General features: G+C 36.1%; 1 protein-coding gene across 1 annotated transcript; it reads right to left on the reverse strand.

Moving 5' to 3' along the window:
* Positions 1-3,694: 3,694 nt before the first annotated feature.
* On the reverse strand, positions 3,695-20,161 carry LOC139959922 (uncharacterized). The gene is made up of 19 exons (XM_071957857.1): positions 20,002-20,161; positions 19,277-19,367; positions 18,332-18,462; positions 17,682-17,721; positions 16,989-17,038; positions 16,243-16,357; positions 15,701-15,751; positions 15,320-15,559; positions 14,516-14,640; positions 13,196-13,982; positions 12,621-12,699; positions 11,945-12,088; positions 11,234-11,393; positions 10,502-10,790; positions 9,820-10,004; positions 9,055-9,300; positions 7,861-8,046; positions 7,128-7,275; positions 3,695-6,569 (listed from the first exon to the last, which is right to left on the reverse strand). Exons 1-19 carry the CDS (start codon positions 20,040-20,042, stop codon positions 6,447-6,449), a joined length of 3,231 nt encoding a protein of 1,076 aa, XP_071813958.1. The 5' UTR covers positions 20,043-20,161; the 3' UTR covers positions 3,695-6,446.
* Positions 20,162-20,262: the final 101 nt, after the last annotated feature.

Below are 20,262 nucleotides of genomic sequence, written 5' to 3' on the forward strand. Positions count from 1 at the left end.
AAACATTATCTGAATAAACCATACATCTTCAGCGAAGTAGTCCTTTGAAATTTTAAATTCGACATAACCTTTCTAAACAGAATAGGAAGAAAATTTACAGTGTATATGCACATCATCTCGTATAGGCCTATAACAAGGAATTGGTCTCTTTCCTGTGATGATGTTTTCCATACATTCCATCGCGAGTTCCTGGAGGAGGATCTAAAATACATGCATACATACATTAATTATGTCAATTTCAGGCGCGCAGCAAAGGGGGCGAAGGGGCAACCGCACTACTCCCCCCCCCCCCCCGAGCATATTTTTTGTATTTTTTATGATGTCGCTAGTAATTTCAAAATAGAAAATGCTTAGATGCAACTTACAAGGCCTGGGAAGTACAATTTCTAGCGATCTGGGAGGCATTTTCGGCCAATTTTCTTGTACGCTTCGCGCCAATACATGGTGGCGCTACGCTTAGATACTTTGCCTACAAGCTTCGCCCCTCCCTTGGAAAATTTCTCGCTATGTGCCTTGTCAAATTGATTTGAGATTTTGATTCTCTTTTTCAACAAGCTAAATAGTATGATATTTACACAGCATTTTATATGTCGCCAATACAAAGTGCCTCCAAATATGCTAGAAATTCGGATAATGGTTACACATGCTCGAATTTCGACAAATATTTCATTGCCGTTCTACGATAGTTCTCCTCACTGAGACATTTGTTCGTCTTTCTTAACAATCCTCAATGGGTAGGAAAAATGTTTGAGAACCAGAAATTTCAGGAAATTCCTTTTTGCAAAATGCTAGCAACTTTTAACAGGCCGATGTTGATGACCTTTGGGAATTGGTTTATCACGTCAGTTTGAAAAAAAGAAGTAAACAACGACTTTGCCCCTTGAGATTATATTTTGGGGAAAAAATCACCAAATGATTGTGCTTGTCACGTCTGCTGCAATGAAATAAACTCCGCACGTTCTATCGTGTTTTTATGAAATATTATATTAAATGTGGTTCCATTCTGTTGATCTATCTCTATTTGTTTGTCGGTTACTTATTAGTTTTGATCACAAAGCGGAATCATTTCGAAATATAAAGGTATAAAAAAAGGTATAAAGGTCACAGCGGCCTGCTTAGATAGCGGAAGAAATCATTGTTACTACGTAGATTGTTTCTGACGCAATCTCAATCAAGTGTGACCCGCGGATACCCTTGTCAAACAATAAGGTCGGTTGATGGTTATTCGCTAACTCAAAAGTAAACTCGTAGCAAATAATCTCGTGTATATATACCTTCAGTATTAGGGTACTGACTTTGTATTTAATGCCGGGTTAAATATGAGAGAATTAAGGCCATCTGGTAGTTATTTTATACCCTTGCAGATAATATTCTGTGGAAAAAAAAAACAAAAAATGTGTAATGTCACTTCATGTGTTTATTGAGTAGGAAATGAACTGCAGCCTTTCTTTAACTGAGGTCAAATATATATCCCGAAAACAATGCTACTCGTGATGGCAACAAATTGGCCACTCATGTTGAAACATTTCCCCCTCCCCCCTTAAATCACTTCCCCAACTCATCGGGACAATCTGTTATGTTATTTAACATCCCCCAATATCTTGGAATAATTTGGAGAACTGCCGAAACTGCCGGGAAAGCATATTACAAAGTTTTAGCAATTTTTGTTTTAGCATTCTAGCAGTATGTGGGTTCGGGCAATACTTATGACTTTTGAACGAGCTTTTCACAATTTTGGGGGGTTTTTGGGGCTGGATTAATCCGTTGTTTGTGGATAAACATGTGATGACAAAAATTAACATGGTTTAAGGAAAAGAGGTCCAAAGATCCTGGAGATATTACTAGGCGCGTAGCCAGGAATTTTCCAAGGGAGGGGCCGGTCGGAACCTGTAGGCAAATTATCAGAGCTGTATAGATTCTGCATTGAAACTATCTAAGCGTAGAGCCACCATATCTTGGCGCTACGCGTACAAGAAAATTTTGGCTGAAAATGCCTCCCAGATCACTGGAAATGGCACTTCCCAGGCTTTGTAAGTTGCATCTAAGCATGGAGGTAAAACAGATCTAAGCTTGAAATTACTAGCGATATCATAAACACATACAAAAAAAATATGCTCAAGGAGGGGCGGTCGCCCCCCCCCCCTCCCCTTGGCTACGCGCCTGGATATTACGTGGTTACATAAATACCAGTGAAACCCGAAAATGTAGCATTTCAGTGATAGAATATCGATAATTTTTGTCTTGCTGGTCACTGCTACCTCCCAGTTTTGCTAATGGTAATGAGATATTCACGAAATCGATTCCACAGCAGTCGTTCTGCATTAAAATTCAGCGAAAAATCTTTGAATAATCAAAGCGGTATCAGAAATAAACTTATTTTTTATTGTTGAAAGGTTAGAAGCGAGGTATTGTTATTATTCTCATGCAAGCAGGTCTTTTAGTTATAACAGCAAGTGGCAGGTACCATATCAAAATAATAGCACTATTATACATCCGCAACTGAAAAAGTGATACAATCGTTGAGAAATAGTCCGTTTTTTTTTTTTTTTTGGGCTCAACGGAATCCAACGCCAAAACAAAATGATTGAAAGTTTCTTGATTCATTATTAAGGTCAAAAAGATGTTTTTCCCTCCGAAATACGGCCGATGAAATTATTATTCGTGTGATGGGTAGGCCATGTCAGTAGAAAACTCCTATCTATCCAATAACGGCAGATAAAAGTGGCGACTTTAGTGTGTAAGTCCATGGAGTAATTACTGGCGCCGTACGACACTTACATGGAGCGCTGTTGTATATCCCACAGGATCGTTCATATATAAAATTATTGCGATAAACAGTGGCTGCTTGATAAATCCTAGCCATACGCCCCCCCCCCCCTTCCTCACTCACCGTTAAGACCCTCATCACATAAGCACCTTCTTACCCCCCCCCCCCCTCCCCACCACTTAAGTTACGTGAATAACGCTAACGAAAATGGTGGCAGTAACAAACACCGATCTGTTTTCCACATTCAAGAAATTTTGTTTTTCTGAAAATGGACATAATCAGCAGGAGAGCGAGCGATAAGATCTTCACTGAGAAAGGAAAAGGTTACAAAATTAATAAAAATTCGGCCTGTTTATAACCAGCAACTACTTGACAAACAAGGAAGATGTCCTCCTCATAAGAATTAAAGGATGACAGAACCCGACAGAATTTTAGTCTGGATATGTCAAAAATTCAACAACAAAGAAACAAAAACAAATCGAGAGTTATGTTTCTATTGATAATCTGGCTTTTGTGATATTATATTTTATCTAATATTTTAAGATATCTAAGATAATCATTTTTTTTTTTTGTACAAATGTTCTAACTCTCGGAGCTAAAGTAGTGATGACGCAGGCTCTTCAGTGCAAGACTTAATGTTAAGTTTCATCCGATGTGACATTAAATATTATTTGTGACTGACAAACTTACAATGAATTGTAACCATGTTACTTGAGGCCATAAAAATGTCTTGTACCCCCCCCCCCAAACCCTCGGGAATAGTTTGTGTTACATCTAAGGAACTGACTCATCTGACCGGTCTGTAAAATAGAGTAAGTTGTGCAGTCACTTTAATATTATGGGACAGTCACACTTTAATATTATAGGACGGTCTTTGTGGCTAAAGTCATCATCTAAACAAAGAAAATCAGAAACTGACATTGAATAAAAAATTTCAAATATAATTTATTTCTAACCTGATTATGATTTTACAATTAGTTTACATGTCACATCAATATAATAAGTAAAAAATGATCACACAAACAGTGAATTCAAGGTGTTACATAATCACTGCAAAATAGTTGTTATTTCTCGAGGGAAAATAAAAAAGAGTTGATTAAATATTAGAACAGCTTGGTTAATTTTAACATTCATTTATGAACAGTGCTAGGTATCACAGCAAATAGTACCAAAGGAAACAGAATGATGGATAAAGTCATGGCAGCTGGAAGAATTAAAATTACAACAGTTGACATTAAGACATAGCAAAGGTAAAAAAAATTTAGGAACAGAAAGTAATAGCTACAAAAATTTGAACAAAGCTTAAAATTTTCATTACAAAATTACTCATACCACTTAGTAATTGTAGTAATTATTTGTTATTGTTTGAAGTTGAACACAAGAGAATTTAAATGATCAATTTGTTCCTTAATTATCCACATTTCTCAGGAAAATAAATCTGTAAGAATGCTTTCGAATTAGAAAGACGTCAAGGAGCATACTCTTCCCCCCCCCCCCAATGTCCTCCCCAAAATGATACTTTAAAAAGGAAAGGAAGTGTTCCAAAGTAGGCATCAGGGATCTCCTCAGCTTTAAGGATCAAACATTGAAAATATATACAATAAAAACGTCAAGCAGAAATGTATCCTCTTTGACACTATGACAGACATTTTGTAAAGTACATGAAAAGTTAAAGAGCATTTTTTTCAAGGCATTTACAGTACACTGTTCATATTTGTTTACGAAGTATAAAAGATTGGTTTGTTTCCAAATTGTCTCACTTGAGAAGAGCACTGATGATACCAATGTTGTGTGTTATATAACATGTTACACAAACAACACAGAAACAAATTCCATGGCATTGGAAGTTAGAAATCAAGTACTTCACATTTCTATACATCACAGGGATGTAGTGATAAGGGGGGGGGGTGTTTTCTCTTGCAACCAAAAGCAATGCACCCCACCCCCCCTACTCTTCCATAGTCATGTCAGAAATACCATCCTATGCATCTGTGTCAGTATAGCCCCCAATATCCTGGGAATATCAAAACATGGTTACCCAGTGTCAAATGTTAACAATTCATATACTGATCAACCTTAGATAAAGTATTTCCTCATTAAGATGGTGGAAGGTCTTAGTTTACCCTCCTGATGTCTGGATATAATACTGAAAGATAATATAGTTTAGTAAAGTACTTTTTGAAGAAAGTCATTCATTTCAACAACAAAAATCAACTTTATAATATGGCAAATAGAACAGAGATGACAAATTTAAAAAAATTATTTTACATGATTTTAAAACGAAAAGAATTTGAAAGAACTCCCAAAGTCTACCTATCAATGCTAGAAGCGCTGATTATTTAGAAAAATTAAAAAAATTACTTCTTCAAAGGAAGACTGCAAAATGCCTTTCATCATAGTATTAACATAAGCACCCACACCTATTAATGTTAATTATTAATTAGATTATATGAATAATATTAATTAATCATGTGCTACTAATATAGCACGGAACTAAATGCACCTTTTAATACCACACACTGCTGAAATCGGTACGCAACCTTCCTCCTATCATCACCGAAGAGAAGATAACATTCCAAATGTATCACTTTTCAAGAAGAAGACTTAAACAAAGATTATAACAGTACATAATTAACGATTTTTATAGATATTTGCCATGAAAACATCATGGAAGAAGCAGTGTGTTTTATTTCTTCAAGAAATGAAGTTTATCTGGGCTAAAAATTCCATCTAACAACAATGATTATATTGATATCTGACAAAAATAGTTTTATTTCTTAATGCCTGATGATTTGTGAAAGACTGTTTATGTACAAGTTTATGATTTTTAATTTAGAATATTAAAATTCTCTGAGCCAACAATTTTGAGGTACCTGAACAATGGTAGACATTTCAGTTGAAAAAAAAATAGATATAAACATTTTATAGTGGGTATTCAAAGTATGTGAAGAGTATAACTGTGAAAATATTTTATAAGAAGTTATCAGGAAATATACACAATCTTCATTTTTACCAAAATGTTCATAATTCTGTTATATATCATATAATTTGCATCTGTTTATTTTGCAAACATGCACAAGCAATTAGTGCCAGAATCCCCCCTCCCAAATAACCCCTACACTTCACAACCAGAATCCCCCCCCCCCAAGAAAAAAAAAACTCCTACACCTCACAACCACCCCCACTACATAATATTACAGGATGTACCACACAGCCTCGAATGATTATTTCCAAAACACATTAACAGTTTGCACTGCAATACCGCACTGCAATACTTGGCAAGGTTTCCTTGGTTTCTTTGAAATAGCACATAGATTGACCCTGTATGAAAGATATTACTGATAAAAAAAGGGATTCAGAGAGAAAGAATAAAAATCACTGGCTATTATCATTCAGAAAAATATTAAAATTTACCTCAAAATATTCTCTGCAAGGATTTCACTATTTAGGTACATAATAATAATAAAGTTCGTTCACACAGTACCACCAATTTAAGTGTCCTTAAACTGTATCAAACAAGATCGAATATAAAAAAACTGTAAAAACTCTTAAAATTCTCACTGCTGAAACTTTGGATAGAAAATTAAAACCATGCATGGAAGGCCACCTGCTCATGGGAGATCAAATGCCTGAGATGGAGCGCCAATGATTAATTAGGCCTGAAGCTGTTCATCGTTAATTAGGCCTGAAGCTGTTCATCGTTACTCTCTTCATTCTCAAAGCTGTTTCGAATACTGTCCAAGAAGCTCATTCCTGTTTCATTCATGATTTTCTGTTGTTGATGGAAGGACTGCTGTCTTTTCTGTTGAGGTCAAAGGTTTACATACAGTGTCAAGGAAAGGAACAGAACATTAAAGGAGTTGGCCGAATTTAAGTTGGCTGAATAAATTATAATGTTGATAGTACTAAACATCATATAAGTCATTATAATAACGATGTAATGATATGAATCTTGCTTGTTACACCTAACCAGTCTAACAGTTCAATTGTAACTCATCACTGGACTCATCATTGGTACAGTATCTTATTACTTTCTTTAATACTTGGGAAATTGAAGGCATTGAACTCATCATCAGTGAATTGCAAACCATATTAAACAAAGTTGCTCCAAAAACAAGTAACTTAAAGAAGAGAACTGAAGCCCCCAGGAGCACAGAATGCTTCATTGGCTTATTGACCAGCAAATGTTTATGAATTTAAGAGCGTCTGATTGCTATTTGTGACAACAATCAAGTAGATCTTTGCTACAGACAACAACACTTTCACAGTCGTCGTTCCTAGGCCTAGCATAACTAAAACCTCTGGCGGCTACTTCTTATCAGCTGATTTCATCATCGTGTTTGGTGAGAAGAACACTTACCAACACAGCTTGTTTTTCCTTTTTATCTATAGTTGTATCTGAAGGACTACTTTTATCTCGCTCCTTAGAGTCCTGTTTGGTTTTTATTTCTTCCTCTTCTCTACCTGATGCAGTACCTGCTCTCACCTCTCTCTCCCTACTAGGTGACCTGTCAAACAAAGAAAGAACATTGTTATGAACAATGTTATCAAGATTAATGCTTAATTTAGTTTCATTAAATTTTATCCTGGAAGGTACATCTAACCAAACTTCATTGCATGAATGAACTGATCTTACACGAGCATCTGGTGGGTTAACAATAATTTTAAAAACAAAAATTCCCAATTTTTGGGTAGTTCTGACAAAAGTGGAAATAAGAGGCAGTGGAAAAATGTTGCCGGAGGAGATTTGTCCATAATGTTACTCCGTATTTGAGCACCAGAAGGCAAATTGTCAGATTGTAGACTAAGCTTTTTTAACTTCACATCTCAAATCTACAATTTCCATGTAGGTACTCTTCAAATCAATGTTTTCCCACGAAGAGCAGGTGGACCGACTTCTCAACTAAGCCCGCTTCCAGGTTGCAACAAGTTGTTTTCCTTTCTTCACATTAAATATGTAAGCCTATATCACATCTCGTAACCCTTTTCACACACTAAAAAAAATGTTGTTCGTTGCTGTTTGAACTTTGGGAAATTGTTTCAGCTTACACCAAGAAAAGAGGAAACTAGATAATTAAAGCATCACTCTTTACCTGGATCTGATTTGGCTCAGCGAGCTCTCCGATCGATTTAATTCACTCTGGCACGATCTTAAAAATTCTGCACAATCTTGATGTTGGTATTCATCTGCGAGCTCTAAAGGAGGGCGCCCCATCACATCCTTGGCATCAAGGGTGGCGTTATTTGCGACCAGCCACTTGCAACAATCAATATGTCCACTTGAAAGAAAAATACAGAGTAACAACACCAATGTTACTAAAAACATCAAAATCAGTAATTTGTGTTTAAGTTATGATACAACACTACCAGTATTTTGTATCTCTGTTGAATGTTTTGATTGAACGTGGATGTGCCATCCTGTCTATTTAACTTGCGTTCCCGGTTCTGCCAAGAAGATCCCACTAGGATCAAAATGTCAGACGCTCTAACTTCCGCAAAATTACCTTCACATGCTGCTTGTAGTAGATGAGAAGTATTATTTTATCTTTCTGGTTGAGAATTGTGTTAATTATATTAACAAATATTAATATGTTTCAAAGGAAGGGTGTCATCAAATAGTAAAACACTCCTTGATAGGACAAAGTTCTAGGCATGAGCCTGGCACAGGCACAACACCTGAATTTTAATGACTCTAAATTTTCTATTAAGCAGACGACACAAGACCCCATATGGTTAATGATTGAATAGAAGTCAAGATATTGCCACAAAATATGGTGAAAATTAATTAAGACTTTTGTTGCATATGGACTTTGGAAAGGTATCGAATTGGGAAAGGTATATGCATTGGAACATATTCACTAATAAAGAAATCAGATTATCTAAATAAAGTTGATTTTTAAATTGTATCTGGTTGCAAATCAATATTTTAAGTCACCATATAGTGTTGAGTGTATATATCATTATTATTATTATTATTATTTACCAAATTTATATAGCGCTTTTTTCATGCTTAAACATGTTCAAGAGCGCTTTACCATGACAACAAAATGACAAAACCCTTAAAATATGAATATGAAGAATAAAATTAGCGCAGCTTAAATTTTAATAAAAAAATATATATATATATATTTACGAAGGAATAATTTAAAAAATATTATAGGTTTACAGTGAAATTCCTAAAAAAAAAGAAAAAAGTGAGTTTTAAATTTAAGAAAACAAAATGACATTACATTAAATACCTTATAATCAACCTTTCTCTGTCAATTCTGAAATCTATTTTTACTTACTTCATGGCTGCCAGATGAAGTGGTGTTTGTTCATCCACTGTGAGGCAATCTACGTCCACCCCCAGTGCAACCAGAATCTTCATCACTTGAACGTGTCCGTTCATCGATGAGAGATGCATGCAAGAGTATCCCGTCTGGGTCAATTCGTTAACAGAGGCATCGTTCATAACGAGCCACTTCACCAGATCTAGTCTACCATGGGAAGAAGCCACGTGCAGTGGAGTCCGCCCTCGTTCATCAGTTGTTCTGTAATTAAAAATCAAAATTACATTTATGGTTAGCACAAAAAATCCCCATAGTGACATATGAAAAATTTCTCCATATTTCATAAAGACGCCCAGAAAGATGAGAGCTGTGATCGTTTCCCACAAAAGCCTGCACAAATGCCACAAACCTCCTACGAAATCATTGTTAAATTTCTAACCCTTAAATATAGTTAAAACCAGAGTTAACATAAATGGGAAAAAACTTTTCTTAGGAATAATCTTGGTGTATTGTGTAACAGGAAAAAATAATAAACACACTTTCTGTTTTTAGGTATAATTTCACTCTGAGAGCTATCGCGTGAATGGAGTCAAATTTAAGGTAATTGGTGCACCCTCCAAGACTCTGTGATGTGATTGAAAGAAGGAAACTTTGGTGATTATCAGTGAACACATAAGGCCTTTTTCCAGCCCTCCTCCCAATCTCCCTGCCACCAATAATTCTTTCAAATCCATCTAAATTGTTAATTTATCTACCAACATGTGATTTGTACATGCTTACCCTATGACATCATGAGAATAGTTAATGAGCTTCTTAACCCTGGTTAAGTCTCCAGTTTGACAGCATTCGTGGATGGATGGTCCTTGTAGCATCAATCTCTCCTCTTCCTCCTTCATGTATTCCTCCTCCTCCCTCCTCTCATCCTCCTGTCTCCTTATCTCATCTTCTCTTGCCTTAAGTCCGGCCTGTCGGCCATAGAAATAAAAAATTAATAATTAATTGTACTGAAAGGTTAAAAGAAAACAATGGCTGCGCCACAACCAGGAGGGGAGGGAGGGCGGGGTGCAAAGTTTACCCTTTTAATAAATTTATATTGCCATTTTGGTAGAACATTTTCAATTTTTGTAATTTAAAAGTGTCCTTTCATTGAAGAACATTTTGCACACTGATAAATTGTGGTTCGGTATATAAGGACAGAGGGTCCACTTCATGTTTTCTCAATTTAATGCTCTTTCATGCACCCCATCAAGTAGCCAAGATCAATGACTTCTTAAAAAAAATGATGGTAGGGCCAAAAAATTTATACAAACAAATGAGCTCAATTCTTCAGTGAGAATAAACACTGCTAAAAATGTCGTGCAGTACAGATATAGCGCCAGGACTAAGTTTGTATTCATTACAAATGCAAATATGCAAATTAGATTTCCATACAAGGAGAAACAGCAGTCATATTTCGCCTCACCTTGAATCCAATCATGTAATTTTCTCTTTCAGCGATACCATCATCAGAAAGTTCTCTGATGTTGTTGTTATTATTCACAGAGTGAGATCGTCTTCCCTTGCCCCTTCTCGCTGGTTCATCATCGCTTGAACTGTCACTCTCGCTGTCACTGGTTCCACTACTGCTGCTGCTGGAATCATCCCCCCTCTTCTTGCGGCTTCTGCCTCTCCTGTCCGATTCACCGCTCTCTGAATCCGATCCTGTCGTGGTATGCCCTTTCCTGCTCTTCTTTGATCGCCTTTTGCTAGCTCTAGAATTTTAAACAAGATAGAGCAGAAATTTGAAAAGGATAGAGGATAAATTATATGTACCCTTCTCAAAATGGTCAGTTACAGCACAAGAATCTTTTACATGGAAATTTTTTTTAAAAACATCATAAATTTTTTTTATAAAAGAGACATTAAAGCAAATTTTATATTTTGAGTTAAAATTTGTTATGACTAATTCATGCAAGTTCAAAGGACCATTCTCTTTGTCTTAGGGAAAGACATCACGGTTAACTGGAGACAATACCATATTAGGCCCCACATTTTCCTGGGTCACCTTATTGTCAATGAGCAGGGGGGCTGTAGCCCCCCCCCGATGCCCCGCTTGTCTGCCATTGGTTGCACCTACTATGGCAAGTTACTTGCATACATCTTGGAGACTGAATATTTCATACTGAAGAGATAAACAGACAGTTACATGACTCACCTACTACTACTACCCCCATCACTCCTGGCTGACAGGTAGTCACTGCTCTGGCCGTTATCGATGCCTGTGGCTTCACTGAGGTGTCTATCGGTGTCAGAGACGGCACTAGTACTCGTATACCGTTTATCATCATCCTCACTCTCAGAGCTGGATGAGACCTCTGAAAAAGAGCATCAATATCAAGGAAGTATTAAGCAATGCAATCTTAAATAAGAGTAAAGTATTCATTATTTATGTCTCATGAAGTGAATGGTAATGCAGTCCAGTGAAGTCATCACATTGTCACATGTACAAACAAACCTTTTGAAAAATTCAAATCACTATTTTTCTTAACTTCCAGCAAATTCAGGGGAAATAGTTAAGATATAGAAGAGAGATGAAAAGAATCCCCAGATATAGGTTTAATTGTGTAAGTTTTAACTTGTCCTTAAGGTTAGGACTTGTAAAACCTTCTGTTTAAGTTTCAACGGTACAGACTAAGAATTGAATATTTCCGTTTTAGTTGACTTTGTTGTTTTGGCATTAAAAAATCTTTGAGTGATACTAATACAACAAACTTTCCAATTAACACAGTTTGCGCTCGATTATTTGTGTTGTCGGTATCTTGTGTTTGCACACACATGAACAGTTGCTCTCTGGGAAATTTAAACCAATCATAAAGTTATATATGTTAGAGAATCATTCAAAACTGATAAGAGGTGTCCTTCTCACCCATGATGACATTTGTGACTGGCAGAGTTCTTTCCGTTCTTCCATCGTCATCCTGCGCCGAGAACCAACGAGAGCATACAAACTCGTAGGTCACATTGTTGTCAAATTCACGGATCAGCACCTTGTCACAGAACCATCCGCAACCTGAGAGTAGGGAGAAACAAGAATGAGCATCTTTACAAAGTTATAGAAGGCATTATTTTACAAAGTTAATCCAAAGACAACTGATATAGATACCAATAAATGCTTCAGGGTATAACAATCTTTTGGTTGTGATCTGATGCTGGGCATTCCCTCCTCCTTTCCCAACACCCAAGAGAGACCAAAACTGAAGTGACGGTTTAGATTTCCTCCTAGAAATCTTCTCTTTTGTGTGTATTCAGAAATGCATGTTTGCTGTTTCAAGTTTATAGTGAAAAATTTATAAAAAAGAACTTAACAAAGCAATAGTAAGTTAACCATTGCAATTTTCTTTAAGACCATAGGTTTTAATCATATTTGGCAGATTCCATCATACTCTGAATTATTCCCAAACTTTAATACATTACAGTTAAATATCACAGCTGAAGTTTGAACTTTGACGACCATTAATTAACTTTCTAGCATATTGGTTGGTGGGGAGTGAAGAAGGAAGTAAACCATTGTTTTAAAGGATTCTTAATTAAGAACTGCTTACCAAGCTCCTTTCTTTCATGACCGATACAGACACATTCCAATCTTCCAACAAAGAAAGATTCCACTCTGAAAACATCAATCTGTAAATCAAAATGTAAAAAAAAATAGCTTAAAAAGCAAATGGAAAACTTAAAACAGCAACAACAACAAATTCAATGACAAGTTCATAATACGAAAAGATATTCGGAAATAATTGCAAGTGTTTTATCTAAACTATCACGTCTCTATTGCATTTCACGATACACTTGTCAATGATACATTCACGAAAAAAGAAAAGAATACATTGCTACCAAGAGAAGGTTCCTGTCCAGATTTAGTACTAGTTGATGGGGAGGGAAGTGGAAGGGACAAAACTGTCTCTTAAGTATGTAATTGTAGCTCTTCGACAATGATTTTTAACCTGGTGGATGGATGGAATGATTGTGGGCTTGGTTTCAAGGCAAGGACCATCCACCATCTGTTGGAATGTACACTAAAGATATCATAATATGAATTTAGCTATCCATACCCAAGTAGTTTTCTCATAATCACAAAGAAACCGCTATCATCCTTCGCAAAATGTACAAAAGTACAAACCTGTCCTTTCTGGAATTTCATTCTGTCTCCCTCTTTCGACTGTTTCAGTTTAATCTTGCCGGTGTTCCCCTTCTCACCGAAGAGGATGACGAAGATGTCGGCCGTGGTGCTCGCTCCGAGTCTGCTCCCAGTGTGGATGGCCATCTCGTACACGGTTCTTCGGCCAGATTTGATCTTCGGTCCGTGCTGGAGGTGCTCAAAGGTGTCGTCTTCCGGTTCTTCCTCTGAGGCACTGGGCGTCATCTGAGTACCCATCTCGGGAGCTTTGGGCTCCGTCTGGGTACTCATGACGTTCACTGTCTGAGTACCCGATTCTGGCATGGTCTGGGTACTCATAGCAGGGTGCTCCGTGGAGGTCTGAGTACTCACTGCCGGGGGCGGAGGTAAAGTCTGTACCTCCACACTTGGATTCATCTCCATGGTCTGCACCTCCACACTAGGGGGAGGGGAGTGGGTCTGTGTCTCGACGCTAGGTGGCGGGGGTATCGTCTGGGTCGACATGGATATCGGCGGGGGGTCGGTCTGCATGGACATATCCGCTTGATAAGGATCTGTCAGACACTCGACGGTGTTAGCCCGTCTGGTCTGGGTGTCTTTGGAGTTAATGTTCTCGACTGTCTGCATCTCTGCCTCTTTGACAGTCTGAGTGGTGTTATCGATGGAGTAGAGGTCAGGATCTTCTTCGTCTGCTGCTTTGACCGATTCTTCTTCTTCTTCTTCCTCCTCGTCATAAACTTCTTCCTCTGCTGGCCCATCGTCGTTAAGACTGACCCTAGACATCTTGATGCTGCAAAATGACAGATATAAATAGACTCTACTCAGATCCACCAACAATACAAAAACAGAACAAACAGTACTGTCAGCATAAAAACCTTGCAGAACCAACTAACTAGAGCCACACCTTTTCCCCTTCCAGTTCCCGCTATCTCAACCCCCCCTCAAAACAAAAGAAACAAAGAGGAGAAAAACTGAATAGACACCTAAAACTCTGAAACAGAAATAACTATGCAAGTTTATAATGTGAATTAGTTTACATGTAACATGTGAAATGTGATAAGTGCATTCACATATAATGTGCGGGTCAATTAACTCAACAGGAACTATTTTCCACTGTATTAGTGCACTGTGACTACAAGAAATATATAGGCTATGTTCTGTGCAAAATGAGCTTATGTAGCTCCACACTTTGGTCTACTGAGCTCAATGTTTGGATTCCTCGTTGGTGACTACGACACTACCTGGAATTAATGCTTTGATCCCATAACATTCCACGACATAAATTTCTTTAGTTACGTTACACACATGATGTGTTGTACTTACTTCAACCACTCTGGGTTTTGGGTTGAAGTGGCCACAGGAACCAGCATGTTCATACTTCTGTCCGACACCTCCGATACATCGTCTGGCTCAACTTCTGACTCGGAGGCCTCGTAATGTCTCTGTGGCTGTACGTAATAGTAAATAACGATACAACATCACGTTAACGATAACATAAGTTATAATTACACAGCAGCGGCTGATAGAAGCTTAATATTCACGGTATCCTTCTAATTTTAACAGAGTGAGCAGGATTATCAGGCTGACGTTTTGGGTGGTCTGGAAAATAGCCACCTTCTTCTCTCCCCTCCCATTCCACACTGCATGCACACTATCCATTTACAAAGAGTTACATGCCATTTGTTACTTTAGTTTAATTTGGTTTAGCCTAGAAAAAACAGACAAAATGCAAGTTGTGATTCAATCTTTTATAGAATGACTCACCCATTCAACCTGCCACCCTTTCATTCACATTATTTTGTATCTATTCTTTGGGATTGAGCGACTGATGTTTTCTTTTGTCATCATCTGTAAAGCGCATTGAGCAACTTTTGTTGGATTCTGCGCTATATCAGACTAATTATTGTTATTATTATTATAGACTTATTATATCTCTGTTATCAATGCATTTGGAATGCAGCAACTTTGGCACGAAAACAGGAAGTGCTACAAGTAAGAGTACATAGATCTATGTGCAAATAGAAACACCAAGCAATTATGTTTATGAGTTATGTTTTAAACTTAAACTCGGAAAATCATCGTCATACTTTAAATTGGAAACATGATTCAAGATAATATGATGATAACCTGTTTATGAAGACGAACTCTTCTCCCCAAAGAATCATATCCGTATCGCTTGGTACTGGGATGGGCTTCGGTTGCCTTCGGTCCGGTCATGGCAGACTTGGGACGTCCACTCTTTGGTCTGGTTGGACGAATGCCATACGTAGACTTAGGTCTCTCTGGACGGTGTTTCATTGAGGAATTAGCAGCACCGCCAATAAATGGAAGCATCTCTCTGTCTCCATTTTGTCGAACTCTATACACCTGGAGAATAAAAAACAAGCAAATGTAACAAAGTCAATTTTTTTTAAGGTTCAAAATACACATAATGAACATATTTATGATGCCAAAAAAATATTTTTGTATTACAATGTACAATTTATCTTTATGACAATAAAAACTTACATTGGAAGATTTCTTGGATTCGACAACTTGGTTTTCAAGAGGTATTGTCTCCTGAAAGAGAAAAAGAAACTTCAGTCAGTAAATTACTTGAATTCATGTATCTTTGTACATTGTAAGATATATAATTGGAACACATTCATCAATTACCCCTATCAAAAGCAAAAATAAGAAAAGGGGAAAAAAGGTCTGTTTATTTTAAATATTCTGGCATATGTAATCTCAAGTTGACGAGCTCGCCTTCTAGTTTGCTGAAATCACCACAGCTAGAGCAAGATCCATATATTAATGGCTGAATTAGGCTGCTTTCTTCTGTCCATTTTTTTTTGGTTATATTTTGTAATTCTTTTAAGCATACTTCAATATTTAGGAGAAAGGGCTGTGACCATACATTGTTAGCTTTAGAGAATTGCTTGGTTACCATGCAGCTCTGAGTGATAAATAGAATAAAGTATTAACTTATAATGCATATCTTTGTGTATGAAATTTAAGGATAACAAAATATGTTTTGAAATAAACTTTTGCACAAATAAAAAGGAACTTACACTAGCAACTAGCATTTTAGTGGCAGTATTTATCAGCCTTTGAGCTTCTCCCTTAGTCAAGTATGGACCATGTTTAGATCTCAGCAAGAATGGACCTCCTTTAAAGTTAGATCTCCTACAGAGGAAATGGGGAAAAGAATTACATGAAAAGAAATAATATTATAACAGCTGGTTGAATATTATTAGCAAAGTGTTGTCAACTTGTGTGAGGAGGCCTTGGTACAGTACAAGACTGTAACCATTAAATGTAACTCTTTTAACTTTAAATCTGCACAATCCCTCTGTTGTTGTTGTAGTAGTTTTTTTTTCACTTAGGTACTGGATGTAATGTCCATGCAAGTGTTACTTGCATTCAAAATAATGCAAGTGCTAATTGCATTCAAAATGTTTCACTTTTCTATTTTTTTTCTGATTATTTCTTCGTGCAACCAAAATGGTGCAACCAGTTGATGAAGAGCCAGTTAAATGACTTGTTGGCAGCTCATCTTTTATCTATACAAAAGAATCCATGGCCAGGCAAACCAGATGTGAAAGTGTTTTAGACCTATGCTACAGGTTGTGATATTTGTTATCAGAATTTACAGATTTTCTTGATCAATTAACTAAACATATATTTGTGTGTGTGTGTTTACAGTACTTATATAAAGATGATCATATTGAAAAAGCAAATAAAAATTTGCTAACAGTGTGAAGAAATGTATTATTTATAACCTAATATATCCAATTCGATAAAAGCAAAGTCGTACCTCTTCTTGGGTGAACTAGCCCTTGGTCTTACAAGATGTGACGATTGGCCCTGAAAGAATAGATAAAAAGAAGCGAAAAGTTAAAGCAGTTTTATAACATTTACCGATTGTGTCTTCTTTACAGAGGTAAAATTAAATTGAATGGGATCAAAATTTGTATATATGATGGTAGTTCCATTTTTCAATTTCTCATTTGAAGTTCCCTGAATGACAACACACACTTACTGTTCAGGCCTTTGAGCTAAACAATATTTGCTGATAATATGCAGTAATACAGAACTGTTACAAATTTCATGCTAATTCTATGACTGATGTTTTTTGTTTTGAACTAACTATGTGGTTAACTTCTTAATGTCTACTAGCAGGAAATTGCCAGTGAATTTCTTTTCTACTGGCAAAATCCATTGGCATTAAACCAGTATATAACCTGAGTTTCAAGGCCATGGTTAAAAGTGTTAATTTCAGTTGCATTTTTATTTTACCTACCTCAGTTGAATAAAAAAAAATCTCTACAAAATTATGAAAGTTTGCAGCTGAGCTTTTTCTGCTGAAACTAATTGAAATATGAGATTATCATATCCCATCTAGTAGAAACAAATTTTATAGTAATATGACAGAAAACCAAATTTGAAAATGTCATTATATTTGTCATTTCTCTCTGAACAGAATAATAAGAAAAGCTCATATACTCACTGTAAATTGGGATTTGGACATGTACTTATCAACATCACGTCTGTGAAGGGAGAAATTACAAGAAAAGCACTTTAACTTATTGAACTGACTCATCAGGGAAAAAGATTGAGAAGAAGAAAAAGTAAGAGCACCAAAGGTGCGGAGGTTTACGCCTTCAATTACATTATGGCATTGTGAGAATGGAACCACATATGACTGAGTCTCTCTTTATAATTAACATTTTTTCTTCAATATCTGAGCCCCTCTCCTCTCCTCCCCCCCCCCCCCCCTCCCTTCAATTCAACCATTGATATTATTGGCACATCCCAAGAGACATCTCAACGGTCATGAATTTAGCAATTTAGTCAATTGTTAGTTAGGAAGACAGGCTCGGTAAAAACCCATGGATTTCAATGACAGAAGCATTTCTTAATTGATCTTTATGCCCAAGTGTATATATGCAAATAACTCTATCTAGTTTAAACCTGCAATCTAATAAATATGCTTTCAAATTATTTTCACCTCCACTCATATCAGAACCTAATTTCACATCATTGAAACTGCAAATTTCTTAAATAGTGTCCAAATTTATGTTCTTTATTTTTTTTTCTTGGGGGGGCGGCGAGGGGGAGTAATTTTTTTGAACGTGAAGCGGTTTCATCGAATCTAACCTGACTTTATCTTCCCTTTCAATATAACTTGTCTTTGGATTCATCTGAGCTAAATGCTTCTTGACTTCTGGACTTCGAAAGTAATGCTTTAAAGCTCTGTCATGAAGCCCATCATAGAGTAATGTTGGTCGCTGAAAGTAATAATGTAAAAGAACAGTTCATATACACTTGAACTTAAATTTAATTCAGTTTCTACATTTTATTCCTTCTGAACTTCTTTTTTGAGATATTCTCATTAGTTATGTATAAATATGATTTGTAACAAAAGTAAACTTGAAGCAAACAAATGCGGTGTGTCAGATGTTACAAAGTACAATAAAAAAATTCTTTTACATCAGAGATGAAAAATATACTCAAAGTGATTGGGATTTCATGTGTTTTACACCCCCTGTTGCAAATGTTGAAATTATATCAAAATCAATGTCAAAATAATAAAGTGAAAAATAAAGAGAATAACAAAATTTTGCTAATTAAATGTGCATCTTTGATATCACACCTGTTTACTTCAAGTTCACTTAGGTACAAACAATACAATCTTCAAAATTGTACATCATCCACATAAGCACTTGTTCTTTTAAATGTATGTTATAACTGGTTAAATATATTCAAACATTTACGTTAACATTTTGATCTGAGTAAGACAAATTTAATTTCTTTTTGCCCTTGATTATTAATATGAGCAATTCACTGAATAACAATTTTGGAAAGACACAAAACTTCACATTTAAATTTGCTAGCAATGACAAGTTTCTTTTGACCTTTAGAGAGAATTGCAATTACATAAATTAAAAGTTTGAAAGTAAATAAATGCTATTTAAATAATTTTTGCAATAATTTTGAAAAAACAAAACAATTCTGACAATAACAACATGAGAAAGATTATATGAAAATCAATCAAATGTACACTTTACAAATGTACTATCTGAAAAGGCTTTTTGTTCTCACCGGTTTCAATGCTGGATAATGCCTTTGTGGTTTGTCAGGTCCAGACAAATCAAAAGCATCTTCAAGTCTTTTCACTTCCATGTAATATTTACTGCATGAAAAGAATGAAGCATGCACAGTTGTAATGTACTTATATATCAAAAAGATGCAAAAGATGATTCTGCAGATTTTGTTTATCAAACTGCAACTAAAGTTTAATTAAAATTGAGTTCAACTTGATCATTTGATGTGTATTATCACATATCAATGTTATAGTATGTAGTACAATCAATAATAGATGACATCTATACTAACATGAAATATCTTTAGTGCAGCTATAACAATTGTAAATACATGGCCACATACTACGCTAGGCCTAGATAAGAAAGTATAGCCTTGGCCTATAAGAACTGTCTGACATAATATAGACATAGGCTAGTTAGGCCAACGTACATGCAGTAAGAAAATGGAAACCTAGTACTAGACCACATCTAAGCACACGTTCCACGGCTGTTCCCATATTTACTTCATAGGTCTGTTGTTTTGTACCTGTTACTTTGTCTCTAAATATAATACTGTTCATGACGCTCAGCCTTTGCACTTACAAGCGTACTCTATGTATAGCATACTAAGCAAAACAAAGTATATTAGCCTATATCATGTGACTCAGACTGAGAGTCAGACCCAGTTAACTTCATCTTTACTTCGATATTGTCATAAATAAGCGAAAAGCGTGATATACATACAGTTTCCTTGCGGTGCTCTTTATAACATCTTGAGAAGACATGGTCGTTTCACCTTCTTGGAATCAAATATGGTTGTTAATTACACCTTGTTATCAATATCAGACACATTCATTAACTACTCAGACGCTTGCTTACACTCACATTGACAACTAAGCTCTTCCGCATATAAACGCTGAGTTGCTATGGAGACAACAGTAAAGTTATTTGAAGTTTGTGTAGCGACATCCTTGCAGTGGTAGAATAATTGTAATTAAAGACTTT

The sequence above is a fragment of the Apostichopus japonicus genome, chromosome 19 (assembly GCF_037975245.1).
Source record: "Apostichopus japonicus isolate 1M-3 chromosome 19, ASM3797524v1, whole genome shotgun sequence".
Lineage (NCBI taxonomy): Eukaryota > Metazoa > Echinodermata > Holothuroidea > Aspidochirotida > Stichopodidae > Apostichopus > Apostichopus japonicus.

Excerpts from the sequence above, each read along its gene's own strand:
- LOC139959922 (XM_071957857.1), bottom strand. The coding sequence starts at position 20,042 with ATGTCTTCTCAAGATGTTATAAAGAGCACCGCAAGGAAACT. Across the intron at positions 18,463-19,276 it reads ATTATCCAGCATTGAAACCG|CGACCAACATTACTCTATGA; the intron begins GTGAGAACAAAA and ends TATTACTTTCAG. Across the intron at positions 15,560-15,700 it reads AATCCAAGAAATCTTCCAAT|GTGTATAGAGTTCGACAAAA; the intron begins GTAAGTTTTTAT and ends TTTATTCTCCAG.